General features: G+C 39.9%; 1 protein-coding gene across 1 annotated transcript in view; it reads right to left on the reverse strand.

Annotated features, from left to right (window-relative positions):
- Positions 1 to 14,566, reverse strand: part of LOC134352263 (serine/threonine-protein kinase/endoribonuclease IRE1-like) — a 93,739-nt gene that overhangs the window by 59,524 nt on the left and 19,649 nt on the right. The window contains exons 2-4 of the mRNA XM_063059554.1: positions 3,398 to 3,512; positions 1,743 to 1,776; positions 28 to 100 (exon numbers count right to left, since the gene is read on the reverse strand). Coding sequence (XP_062915624.1) covers positions 28 to 100; positions 1,743 to 1,776; positions 3,398 to 3,512 — 222 coding nt within the window. The remainder of the gene's footprint in view (positions 1 to 27; positions 101 to 1,742; positions 1,777 to 3,397; positions 3,513 to 14,566) is intronic.

Consider the following 14,566-nt stretch of genomic DNA (forward strand, 5'->3'; position numbering starts at 1 on the left):
GGTTCATTAAAATATCTTACAACTTACCATTAGCCCCTCTTTAGCTGCCCCTCCCATGACATAGAGACTTCCATCAGTTGGATCTGGAAGAAATGCTGGTCTACAATCAGAACAAAACAAGTTTTGTGTAAAACTGGAATCAAGTTGTCACTATGTATCAGTGAAGAGTTTAAATAAGTAGCACAAACTGGTAAACAAAAAATAACTGCAATTAATTTGGCTTCAAATAACAGATATGAATCATCTCAAAGATGCTTAACATCTTCAAAAGAACTACCAATCTGCACGTCATGCAAATATTTTTATATCATCTTAACTAAACAGTGCTATAACATCTATGGTCTGAGTGTTCTTTGGTAGTATTGCAAACAATTGTTCAGAAACTGGGTATGTTAGGGCCTATACTGGAGTTGTGGTATATAGCAAATATTAATTTCAACAGCACCCAGTTGTCAGACCTGAATATGTATTGTAGATTGAGTTTGGTAGAACAATGGTGTTTGTGGAGCTGCAGACTAGGGTCGACTGAAAACAAAGAAACACTCCATTTGACTTGAGATGCTTGCATATTCCTGAATGCAGTCCAAAGTCCGTGGCGATTAACATTCATTTTGGTTGTCTGGAATGTGGGTGTGAATATGGAGGTGTTTGAAGTTTACATGTAATTCAAAGGAACTATAAAATAGTCCTACTGTCAGGCAGGCCTCTCTTTTCAAAGAATGTCTCGAGTATGATGCCTGCTGCTTGTTTTCCGGAATAAAGACTTCTATATCCACCAGTTTCAGTGTCTCTCCAGTGACTTCATTCACGGTCACAAAAGGGTACATAAACCAGAAATAAAAAGTCTCTGGTGTTGTGTGCTTATTTTGAGAAACCATATTAGCAAGCAGTGGTGACTTGATGGCATGAAGATTAGATGACTTGTCAAAATAACACTAGCACTACAATAGATGGTTACACACAGAAGTTCAGCTGAAGGATGTGCTGCTTCACAGTGGGTGGGTGAGGGAGGAAGCAAGACTGGCGGGTGAAGTTTTGGTCCTGCAACTAGAAGCTCATTTAACTGTAAATTAATATCATAAACAGGGGACAGAAAACACTGTGATGAAATGAACATATTCACTTCATTCATAAAATGAATGCTTCAGCCACAAAATGAAGGGAAACTCCATATATCAATATCGGAACAATCTAGTATTTTTCAGATAAGGGCTAAAACCAATACAAAAGGGCAAAGGCTGGCTAATTTTAGACTGGGAAAAACTATGCACATTCATCACATAGAAAAAGCCAGCATGCACAATGGCCCCAAAACTTCACAATAATTTCACTGAACAAGCAGAGCACCAGAAACTGAACAAACATTATACTGAGTCCAGTCAGACAACTGAACCTGAAATTAGAAATCCAACATAAGGCTTTTGAAGAAACACTGGGCAGGAAGAAACAGGCTGAGGAAGTTTCTTTTATGAAATGGTACCTAAATTGGCAGGTGGGAAGGTCATTAATAAACCTTGAACAGAATACTGTCATATTGTCCTGAGGCTGGCTGATATACATGTTTGAAATACTTGACTGGACGCTTTCTTGCAAATAGGAATTTTTATTTTAAAATGTATTCTGTGGTTCAACATTACCCGCTTTTGATTGTGCGAAGTTTGAGTGAGGCAACAGACCTTAAATTTGTTTGTAGACTGAAACATTTCCCATCTATAGGATATTAATTTTCAACAGTGACTTACTTGGCCAGGTAGACTGGAACCTGAATGATTGGATCTGAAATATAAATGATAAATGAGATTCATTTCTATTTGGGGAAAGAGCAGTATTAATCACAGATCCCAAAATAGTACATCAAGTATAAAATAGTACTAAATACTGACTCTTGTAACAATATTAAATACAAACTCAGGAATTATTTCTGATTACTTCATGCCATCAGGTTTAGATTGGAATAGGACTTCAAACTATCTTATATCTATCCAAACAAATTGAGATTTTTCTTTAAATCTGTTGGGTGAGTTGCATTGGATATTTGACAGCATATACAACTCACTTCCCAAACATTTTACACTGTAAGATTGCCTACAAGAAGACATACATTAAAGTTTTAGGATTCTAAATATTCAAATATTATTCAATATCCAGTTAATTTAAGGAGTGGGGCAGATCACTGAAGAGAGAAACCATCATGCTGGTCCTAAACTTGATGATTGAATGTTGGTCCTGTAAACAGAGATTATATAATCACATCAACCTAATTAAGTCTATTTAATATTACCATTTGCTCCTTTCAGACTTTTCATGACAAGGGCAGAGGGTAGATTTACGAGGTTTCCTTTGTCATGATGTTCCTGACATCTATCAGGTTGCCTCATGCCAGTCCTCGTCCAAAGCATACTATCTGATTTTACTCAGTCTCTAATTTGCATAATTTTGAGAGACTTAACTGCTATTTACTTTCCACTTTCTGCACAAAGACCAAATCAGACTCAATAAGCATGATATTATTTGGACATGAAAGTCCATGTTTGCTCACTACAGAGAGGGCCATTGCACCTGCGTGTTTCTTTTTAAAAAAAAATAAATTCTGTAACTAAAGATCACAAGATTCTCGGTTTCGGAGCAGATGTTTATTTTCAGCCAGCAAGAAAATTGGTAAATAAGAACCTTTACAAAAGCAACAGCAATTTCCTTAACATCAGCTTTTTTGATTTCTGAATTTTTGCAGAAGCTAATGGATGATCAAAGATGCTTGTGAGTAGTGAAAGATTTTCACTAAACATCTATTGTTTTATGTTGCAAGGCTTATAGGGTGCATTCTAAACAATAGTAGTGCTTCTAAACAGAAAGCCACTTCTATGTCCATACCATATTGTTTTATAATACTTAATTTGTTCCCTTAACATCATCATCTTCATCATGTGCCATGTTGTATGATGTGGGTGATCATGGTCTTACATCTGTCTTTAATCTGAGAAGTTCTAATAAGCTCTTCAAAACTTTTGCCTGTCCATCCCTTGATGCAACTCATGAAAGTCAGTCGACTGTGACTTTTTCTTCCATCAGTATTTCCCATCACAGCTGGAGGTTCAAGCTTCGCTTCCCTTAATACATGTTCCAGAAATTCCAGCTGCCATTTCCGGATTGATGATATCATTTCCCTTTATACTGGACAAAAACATAGCTAAACCCAATATGGAAAAGTATAATTATGACAAAGAACATTATTTATAATGAATGAAATTAACTGTGAATTAAGACCAACCCCAACATTGCGTAAGAATAAGGCTGACATTATCCCACTAAGCTATTTCACCCTGGGATAATATGGGATCATAGACTCAGAAAGCAATAAGGACCAGGAAAAAAGTTCATAATTAATTAGCCGCTTCACCTTCTTTTAAGGTCCATTTGATCTCCCCAGTCCGTTTGCTAACAGCATGCAGGTTCCCATCAAGTGTAGATATAAACAGCAAGGTTTCTGGGAGAGTCACTGTACTGGCAGCATACTGTAAAACATTATTGACAATTATTGTCAGAATTCAAAGAAAAAGTAAAGTAAATCAGAATACAAATCCATGTCCATCTAATTCCAATCTAGGCTGGTAGGAGCGGCAGGACTGGCAGCTCACTGTCCTGGGGTCCTGTTGTTTTAGACATGATAGAACAGGAGGGATTAAAGGGGGAGGGGGTGACATCGCAGGTCAGGGAAAATGTCACGGCAATACTCAATTGGGACAGATTGGAAAGCTCATCTAGTGAGGCTTTATGGGTGGAACTGAGGAATAAGAAAAGTATGACCATGTTAATGGGATTATATTATAGACCACCTGACAGTCTGCGAGATTTAGAGGAGCAAATTTGTTAAGAGAACCCAGACTGTTGCAAGAAACATAGGGTTGTGATAGGAGCAACACACATCAAAGTTGCTGGTGAACGCAGCAGGCCAAGCAGCATCTGTGTTGTGATAGGAGATGATTTTAACTTGACACATATTGACTGGGACTCCCATACTATAAAAGGGCTGGATGGGAAAGAGTTTGTCAAATATGTTAAGTAAAGTTTCCTTAATCAGTACACAGAAGTCCCAACAAGAGAGAGTACAAAACTGGATCTCCTACTAGGGAATGAGGCAGGGCAAGTGACAGACATTTGTGTAGGAAAACACCTTGCATCTAGTGATCATAATGCCATTAGTTTCAAGGTATTTATGGAAAAGGATTGGTCTGGTCCTTGGGTTGAGAATCTAAGTTGGAAAAAAGGCCAATTTTGATGGTATCAGAAAGGATATGGCAAGTGTGGATTGCGATACATTGTTTTCTAGCAAAGGTGTACTTGGTGAATGGAAGTCCTTCAAAAGAGAGATTTTGAGAGTACAGAATTTGTATACACAAGATATTCTGCAGGAAGTCTGCAGATGCTGGAAATCCAAAGCAACACACACAATGGATGTTCAGAAAATGGAGGAGATGCATGTGATCTAGCATCTATAGCGGAGGAAGGGAAGCCCCGTCCTTTGAAGAAGAAGGACATCTCTGATGATCTGGAAAGGAAAGCTGCATCCTGGAAGCAGATGTGGCAGAAATGAAGGAACTGAGAAAAGGGAATAGCATTTTTGCAGGAGATAAGGTGGAGACAGGGTGAGAAGAGGTATAGTCAAGATAACTGTGGGAATTGGTAGGTTTATAAAAGATGGCGGTCAACAGTTTGTCTCCAGAGATGGAGGCAGAGAGATTGAGAAAGGTGTCCGAAATGGACCAAATGAATTTAAGGACAGGGTGGAAGTTAGAGGCAAAGTTGATGAAATTGACGAGGTCAGCAAAGATGCATAAAGCAGCACCAATGCAGTCATTAATGTAGTGGAGGAAGAGTTGGGGAGCATTACCGGGGAAGGCTTGGACCATGGACTGTTCTACATAGCCAAAGAAGAGGCAGGCATAGCTACTTCCCATGTAGTTGCCCATGGCTACCCCTCAAGTCCGGCGAAAGTGGGAGGTGTCGAAGGAAAAATTGCTGAAGATGGGGACTATGTTCCTGTCAGAATAAAAGGCAAGGATAACAGGTTTATGGAACTTTGGCTTTCAAGAGACATTGAAGCTCTGGTTAAGAAAAAGGAGTTGCATAGCAAGTATAGTCAGGCAGGAACTTGAGGAGTATAACAAAATGCAAGAGAACACTTAAGTAGGAAATCAGGAGAGCTAAAAGAAGACATAATGTTGCTCAGACAGAGAATCCTAAGGGGTTCTACAGATATATTAAAAATAAAAGGAGTGCAAGGGACAAACTGGTCCTCTGAAAGATCCAAGTGGTAATCTATTCGTGGAGCCGAAAGAGATGTAGGAGATGTTAAGTGGATTTTTTTGCATCTGTATTTGCTTGGGAATTGAACTCAGAGTCAATAGATATGAGGAAATGCAGCAGTGAGGTCATGCCCCTGATACAAATTACAGAGGAGGAGGTGTTTTTTGTCCTGAGGCAAATAAGGATGGACAAATCCCCAGGGCCTGACAAGGTGTTCCCTTGGACCCTGTGGGAAGCTACTGTAGAAATTGCAGGGGCCCTAGCACAGAATCCTTAGGGTGAGGTGCCATAGAATTGGAGGATAACTAATCTTATTCCATTGTTTAAGAAAGACTCTAAGAGTAAGCCAGGAAATTATAGGCCGGTGAGCCTGACATCAGTAGTGGGAAAGTTACTGGAGGGTATTCTAAGGAACCGGATATATTTGGGTAGTCAGGGACTAATAGGGATAGTCAACATGGCTTTGTGCATGGTATTTAAACAATCTTTTTGAGTTTTTCAAGGAAGTTACCAGGAAAATTGATGAAGGCAAGGCAGTGGATGTTGTCTACATGGACTTCAGGAAGATTTTTGACAAGGTCCCACACGAGAGGTTGGTCAAGAAGGTTCTGTCACTTGGCATTCAAGATGAGGTAGTAAATTCGATTAGACTTTGGCTTTGTAGGAGAAGCCAGAGAGTGCTTATAGATGGTTGCCTCTCTGACTGGAGGCCTGTGACTAGTGGAGTGCCGCAGGGATTGGTGCTAGGTTCATTGTTGTTTGTCATCAATATCAATGATGTGGATGATAATGTGGTTAACTGGATCAGCAAATTTGCAGATGATACCAAGAACAGGGTGTAGTGGATAGCAAGGAAGTCTATCAAAGCTTGCAGGGGGATATGAACCAGCTAGAAATATTAGCTGGAAAATGGCAGATGGAGTTTAATGTTGACAAGTGTAACGTGTTGCACTTGGGAGGACCAACCAGGGTAGGTCTTACATGGGCACTGAGGTGTGCAGCAGAACAAAAGGATCTGGGATTTCAGATCCATAATTCCTTGAAAGTGGTGTCACAGGTAGATAGTATTGTAAAGAAAGCTTCTGACATATTAGCTTTCATAAATCAATGTATTGAGTGCAGGAATTGGGATGTTATGTTGAAATTCTATAATGCATTGATGAAGCCTAATGTGGAGTACTGTGAGCAATCTTGGTCACCTACCTACGGAAAGATGTAAATAAAATTGAAAGAGTGCAGAAAAAATTTACAAGGATGTTGCTGGGACTTGAGGACCTATGTTATAGGGTAAGGTTGAATAGGTTCCTTAAGGTTGTTATAGCCGGGGGTGATAATGAGGACAAGCTCCCACTACCTATTTGAGGAATGTGCCTCAAATAGCCTCTGACAACCAAGTTCAGTTCCTGGCCTTCATGTGTGGTTTAGCTACTAAGCCTGGCGGAACCATTTCTACTAAAAGAAGAAGAGGCGAAGACTGGTTACCGGTGCCTTAAAACCAACTGCTTTGGGCAGATGGGACTCACTAGCCGTGGTTGGCAACTCATCTAGGAGAAGGAAAATTCTGATCTCAAACCTCCTCTGCCTTGCAGCTATACCCACTCATGGAGAAGGCTTCGGGAGTAAACCTCAATGGAAAAATCCAGAGCTGGAGTCTCTAAGGCAGTCCTACATTGAGTTCAATGCTGACTGGCAACTCCTGTGACACTGCTGGTACCAAACTGTATCAGTCTCTAATGTTCCTTTGGGTTCATCAGATGCACGGAGTAGGGAGCTTACTACATGGGCAACAGCCTTCTCTCCATATCATACTGCCCAGGTTTTAATATCTAATTAGCTAGGATGCAATATCCATGGTCAACTTTGACTGATGGAGGCCCTCACCTGAATAGGTTAGGACTTTATTCCCTGGAATGTAGAAGAGTGAGGGATATTTAATAGAGGTGTTCCGCAGGGGTCGGTGTTGGGGCCACTTCTTTTTACAATGTGTATCGACGATCTGGATTATGGATTAAATGGTTTTGTGGCTAAGTTTGCGGATGACACCAAGATAGGTGGAGGAGCAGGAAATGTTGAAGAAACGGAAAGGTTGCAGAGAGACTTAGTCAGTTTAGGAGAGTGGGCAAAGAAATGGCAGATGAGATACAATGTTGACAAATGTACAGTTGTACATTTCGGAAGAAGAAATAATCGGGCAGATTATTATTTAGATGGGGAGTAAATTCAAAAATCAGAAGTGCAAAGGGACTTGGGGGTCCTCGTGCAGGATACCCTAAAGGTTAACCACCAAGTTGGATCGGCGGTAAGGAAAGCAAATGCTATGTTGGCATTCATTTCAAGAGGAATAGTGTATAAGAGTAAGGAGGTGTTGATGAGGCTCTATGGGGCATTAGTGAGACCGCATTTGGAATACTGTGTGCAGTTTTGGGCCCCTTATCTTAGAAAGGACGTACTGATGTTGGAGAGAGTTCAGAGAAGGTTTACAAGGATGATTCCTGGAATGCAAGGGCTAACATATGAGGAGCGTTTGTCGGCTCTTGGATTGTATTCATTAGAGTATAGAAGAATGAGAGGGGATCTCATAGAAACATTTCGAATGTTGAAAGGGTTGGACAGAGTAGATGTGGAAAGGTTGTTTCCCTTGGTGGGCGAGTCCAGGACAAGAGGCCATAGTCTTAGAATTAGAGGGTACACAGTTAAAACAGAGATGAGGAGAAATTTTTTTAGCCAGAGGGTCGTGGATTTGTGGAATTCGTTGCCACATACAGCTGTGGAGGCCCGATCATTGAGGGTGTTTAAGGAGGAGATTGACAGGTATCTAGTTAGTCAGGGTATCAAGGGAAAAAGCCGGAAATTGGAACTAGATGGGTGAATAGTTTAGCTCAATGGGGAGCTGCGGAGCAGACTCGATGGGCCAAATGGCTTACTTCTGCTCCTTTGTCTTGTGATCTTGTATACAAAATTATGAGGGGTAGAGAGCAGGTAAGTGCAAGCAGCTTTTTTTCCCACTGAGGTTGGTTGAGACTACAACTAGAGGTTGTGAGTAAGGGTGGAAGGTGAAATGTTTAAGGGGAACATGAGAGGGTAGTTCCTCATTGAGAGGGTGGTGAGAGTGTTCTATGACTTCTATGATTTTTTTCTCTCTAATCCCAATGAAATTAAACAAAGTGCATTCACTTCCCAAAGACTGACTTGTCACTAGCTCCAGGATACCTTATTCCACTGAGTCTTTTACCTTTATTGCAAAAGGAGCTCTTCATATTTGATAATTTGGAATATAATGCTTGAAAATAATGAATTGGGAAATAGCATCAAATATTTACAATCAGACAATAAAGAGGTGGAATACCAATGTTCTTTCTCAGTTGTGCTGTTAAAAGAGATCATCTCACTAACTGAGCTGAAAGTTCAAATGCTCAAAGTTCAAAGTAAAGTTTCCTTTGAAAAATTGCTTTGTTCAAGAAAGAGATTAGGGATAATCCTGGGAATTATAGACAATGAGTCTTACCTCAGTGGTGGGCAAATTATTGGGAAGGATTCTTAGAGACAAGATTTATGAGTACTTAGAGAAGGGTATGTCAGGAATAGTCAGCCTGGCTTTGTGAGGGGCAAGGTATCCCTCATGAACCTTTATGAATTCTTTGTGGATGTGACAAAACACATTGATGAAGGAAGAGCAGTGGGTATGGTGTATATGGATTTTAGTAAGGTGCTTGATAAGGTTCCCCATGGTAGATTCATTTAGAGTCAGGAAGCAAAGATTCAGAGGAGCTTGGCTGTGTGGTTACAGAATTGGCTTGCCCTTAAAAGGAAGAGGGTGGTAGTAGATGGAGAGTATTCTTCCCGGAGGTTGGTGACCAGTGGTGTTCTGCAGGCTTCTGTTCTGGGACCCCCTGCTCTTTGTGGTTTTTATAAATGACTTTGTATGAGGAAATGGAAAGGTGAGTTAGTAAGTTTACATATGGCACAAAAAATTGGTGGAGTAGTGGATAGTGTGAAGGGTCATTGTAGGTTCCAATGGGACACTGACAGGATGCAGAGCTGGGCTGAGAAGTGGCCAATTGAGTTCAACCCAGGAAAGTGCAAAGTGATTCATTTTGGAAACTCGAATATGAAGGCAGAATATAGGGTAAATGGCAGGATTCTTAGCAGTGTGGCTGAATAAAGGGAATCTTGGAGTCCATGTCCATAGATCCCTCAATCCCTCAAAGTTGCTGCACAAATAGATAGGTTGTTAACAAAGTGTATGGTGTGTTGGCTTTCATTAGTTGGAGAATTGAATTCAAGAGCCGTGAGGTAATGCTGCAGCTCTATAAAACCCTGGTTAGACCACAGTTGGAATATTGTGTTCAGTTTTGGTCCTCTCATTATTGGAAGGATGAGGAAGCTTTAGAGAGGATGCAGAGGAGATTTACCAGGATGCTGCCTGGACTAGAGGACATGTCTTATGAAGATAGCTTGAGTGAGCTAGTGCTTTTCTCTTTGGAGCGAAGGAGGATGAGAGGTGACTTCATAGAGGTGTACAAAATGATAAGAGACACAAATAAAAGTGGATAGTCAGAGATTTTTTCCCAGGGTGAAAATGGCTAATACAAGGGGGCATAACGTTCTTTACACAGAGAGTGGTGGGTGCATGGAACACCCTGCCAAGAATGGTGGTAGGGGCAGATACATTAGAGGCATTTAAGGAACTCTTAGATAGTCACACGGATGATAGAAAAATGGAGGGTTATGTAGAAATAAAGGTTTTGTTTGATTTTAGAGTAGGTTAAAAGGTTGGCACAACATTGTGGGCTGAAGGGCCTGTACCGTGCTGTAATGTTCTATGTCCTATACTCTAATTTTACCATCTAAGTACGTATACGTTATCATATATCACCTTGAGATTCATTTTCTTGCTGTTGAGGTGAACCGAAAATGTTAATCAACAAAGGCCAGAGCACAATTACTTGTTCAAATCATGACCTGATAAATATGATGATAGAACAAGGGAGAAAGAGACAAGAGGAAATCAGGAAATCATTGTTTCAAGACTTTTAGTCTTCCATGAAATAGGTAAAGTAATAAAACACCATGGGTTCAAAGGTATATTTCCATAATTAGGTGTCACTGAATTCTTTAACGCTAGATCAACGGTCAGGGTCCTCAAGAACCCTGGACTTTCCAAGAACTGCCTCATTATAACTTTATAGTTATCATTCAATTTTGCTTTGCTTAAAATAAGATGATCAATAATTGCCATACTTGGACACACACTGCAATATTAGCCATCAGACAGGACCTATAACTGTTCATTGTGGTGAATTAACAATAGCATATTACCGAAGCAATATTATGTACAGGTGAAGATGGCTGTACATTTTTTTTAAGTGACACAATTTTCTTCAAACTGCAGGTCACTTACTTACAGTATATTGGAGCATAAATCTGTGACTACCACTTATTCTTTAATATTTTGGTTAATTGACCCGATATATTTATGTAAGGTAAGCAGAGAGTACTGGTAAATTAATTAATAGAGAAAGCTGCTTCATTTGCCTTTCAGCACAGTGTAAACTAGGTATAGTACGTAAAGCTCCATTAATTCAGAGAAGGCATGTAAAATGTCTAGGGGATAGTTGGAAGGGGACACTAGCAGGGCTGACAGCAGAACCGCGATGCACAAATAAATAGTATATGAAAGGGAGGATGAGGCATCTGTGGCTGAAAAGGGAAGTCAAAGACAGCATAAAAGCAAAAGAGGGCATATAATATAAGCAAACATTAGTGGTAAACTAGAGGATTGGGAAGCTTTTAAAAACCGACAGAAGGTAACTAAAAAGCAATAAAGAGTGAAAAGATGAACTATGAAGGTAATACCAAAAGCTTTTTCAGATAAGTAGAGTAAAAGAGTGGTGAGAATGGATATTGGACCACGGGAAAATGACTCTAGAAAGGTAGTAACGGGGGACAAAGAAATGGCAGGCAAACTTAAGTATTTTGCATCAGTCTTCATTTTTGTAGACATCAGCAGTATCCCAGAAACTTGAGACAGAAGTGAATGCAGTTGCCATTACTAGGGAGAAGGCGCTTAGGAAGCTGAAAAATCTGAAGGTAGAAAGGTCACTTGGACCAGATAGACTTCACCCCAGGGTTCTGAAAGAGGTAGCTGAAGAGATTGTGGCAGCATGAGTAATGATCTTTTAAGAATCACTAGATTCTGGAATGGTTCCAGAGGACTGGAAAATTGCAAATGTTACTCCACTTTCCAAGGGAGGGAGGCAAAAGACAGGAAATTATAGGCTAGTTAGCCCTACTTCAGTGGTTGGTAAGACGTTGCAGTCCATTATTAAGGATGAGGTTTTAGAGTACTTGGAGGCACATGATAAAATAGGCCAAAGTCAGCATGCTTTCCTTAAGGAGAAATCTTGTTTGAAAAATCTGCTGGAATTCTTTCAGGAAACAACAGGCAGGATAGACAAAGGAGAGTCAATGGATGTTGTTTACGTGGATTTACGGAAGGCCTTTGACAAGGAGCCACACATGAAGCTGCTAAACAAGAGCCTGTGGTATTACAGGAAAGATAGTAGCAAAATTGGAGACAAGATTGACTGACTGGCAGGAGGCAAAAAGTGGGAATAAAGGGGGCCTTTTCTGGTTGGCTGCTGGTAATTAGTGATATTCCACTGTAGTTGGGGTTAGGACCATTTTCTTTCATGTTATATGTCAATGATTTGGATGACAGAATTAATGGCTTTGTGGCAAAGTTTACAGATGATACAAAGATAGGTGGAGGGGCAAATAGCATTGAGGAAGTAGGGAGTCTGCAAAATTACTTAGATTAGGAGAATGGACAAAGAAGTGGCAGATGGACTACAGTGTAGACAAGTATATAGTCATGCACTTTGGTAGAAGAAATAAAGGTGTAGACTACTTTCTAGAATAGAAGACTAGAATATAAAAGGAAGGACGTAATGCTGAGGTTTTATAAGGCACCGGTCAGAATACACTTGGGAATATTGTGAGCAGTTTTGGGCCCCTTACCTAAGAAAGGATGTGCTGGCATTGGAGAAGGTCCAGAGGAGGTTCACAAGAAGTAATCCCAGAAATGAAAGGGTTAACTTATGAGGAGGGTTTGATGGGTCTGTTTAAAAGAATGGGTGGGGGATATTATTGAAACTTATTGAATATTGAAAGGACTAGATAGAGTGGACGTGGAGAAAATGTTTTCTATAGTGTGGGAGTTTAGAACTGGAGGGCACAGCCTCAGAATACAAGGATGCCACCTTATGAAAAAGATTAGGAAGAATTTCTTTCACCAGGAATGGAGAATCTGTGGAATTCATTGCCACAGACAGCTGTGGAGGCCAAGTCATTGGGTATATTTAAAGTGGAGGTTGATAAGCTCTTGATTAGTAAGGGTGTTAAGGTTACAGGAAGAAGGCAGCAGAATGGGGTTGAGAGGGATAATAAATCAGCCATGATGGAATGGTGGAGCAGGCTCAATAGGCTGAATGATATAATTCTGCCCCTATGTCTTATGGTCATGTGGTCTATGGCTTAAAATAGAACCCCATTTTAATTATTCCAGGGACATTGTATAATCTATCCAGAATCTTTTCAAATGGCTATTTAGTGGTACAGCTAACAGACTGAGGGTCACAAGCAAATTCCCTTGAGATTTACAAGTAAACGATGATATGAACTATTTGTTGTGTTTACCAACAGAACTTCCTTATAACTTTGTAACAGACACACACAAACCATTACACGCTTCTAAAGCAATGTACTAACCAGAGAATGGGTTTCCACATTTAATAAATTAACACAATAAATACATGCATAATTTTAGGAGTTTGCTTCAAATTTAATTTAACAACTGACACTGTCATTGCTTGAATAATATTTTCCCTCTTTTTCTCACCATTGCTCCCCACCCCTCCTCCATTATATCACAAACCCAATTACTGTAGATGTGTGGTACCACCCATTCCTTTTTTGAGTAAATCACCATTACTCACAAGCAACCTCCTCAACAATATTAACAAGATAGTCACTTTACGGGAAGCTGCACAACAGGCAAGCCCAATCTTGTTTTCATCTATCCTATCAGTGTAGGGTTTAAAATCAGAAATAAAAATAGGATATCGACTAGGTTTTATATGAATTACAGTATATACTGCAGGAATTTAGCTGGCAAATAAAACACAAGGATAATTTTCTGTTTTTTACAGTAATGGACAAATGTACTGAATTAACAATTGCTATACTATCATTGACCATCTGGATGCTAGCATGACAACAAAATTTATGATATACCACCAGTCAGACTATTTGTTTAAGTGAGTGTAAAGTAAAGTAAGGTGGAGAATGGCAGGGCAATTTCTGTTAATTATAAATACGTGTGATTGGATCAGCTCCAAATGCAAGGGCAAGGAATGGCAGAATCACAACATCAACAGCTATAGATACCTACTTCACAAAACAATATAGCAAGATAGCTCCACAAATCAAGGATTCATTGCAGCTTCCTGTCTCAATAAAGGAGTGTTTTCTTTTGCCTCTAGGTAATCAGTATCACCCCACAATTAGTATTTCATGTGAGTATTTTGCAAGCTGCTTGCAAAATATCACCGTGTATTGCCAGTGCCATCTAGAAAGATCTGCAGGAAGCTCTGTGGCAGGAAAGATCAGTAGCATTCATCATCAAGGACCTTCACAAACCAGGCCATGCTCCCTTCTCACTGCTGCCATCAGGAAGTAGGTACAGAAGCCTCAGGTCCCACACCACCAGGTTCAGGACCAGTTATGCTACCCCTCCCAACCATCAGGCTCTTGAACCAGAAGGGGTAATTTCACTCACCCCATCAATGAACTGATTCCACAACCTACTCACTCACTTTCAAGGACTCTACAACTCATGTTCTCAATAATTATCAAACCACAAACAAGAAGAAAATCTGCAGATGCTGAAAATCTGAGCAACACACACAAAATGCTGGAGGAACTGAGCAGGCCTGAAACGTCGACTTTACTTTTTTCTATAGATGCTGCCTGGCCTGCTGAGTTCCTCCAGCATTTTGTCTGTGTTCCTCAATATTTATTAGTAATTTATTATTAATTAGTTTTTTTCCATTTTTGTATTTGCAGAGTTTGTTGTATTTTGCACATTGATGTTTGTTCGTCTGTCTTTGTTGCGCAGTTTTTCATTTATTGTTTTGTTTCTTTGTATTTACTGTGAATACCAAAAAGAAAATTAACCTGAAGGTAGTATATATTGACATAC

This window comes from Mobula hypostoma, chromosome 9 (assembly GCF_963921235.1).
Source record: "Mobula hypostoma chromosome 9, sMobHyp1.1, whole genome shotgun sequence".
NCBI classification, from domain to species: Eukaryota; Metazoa; Chordata; class Chondrichthyes; order Myliobatiformes; family Myliobatidae; genus Mobula; species Mobula hypostoma.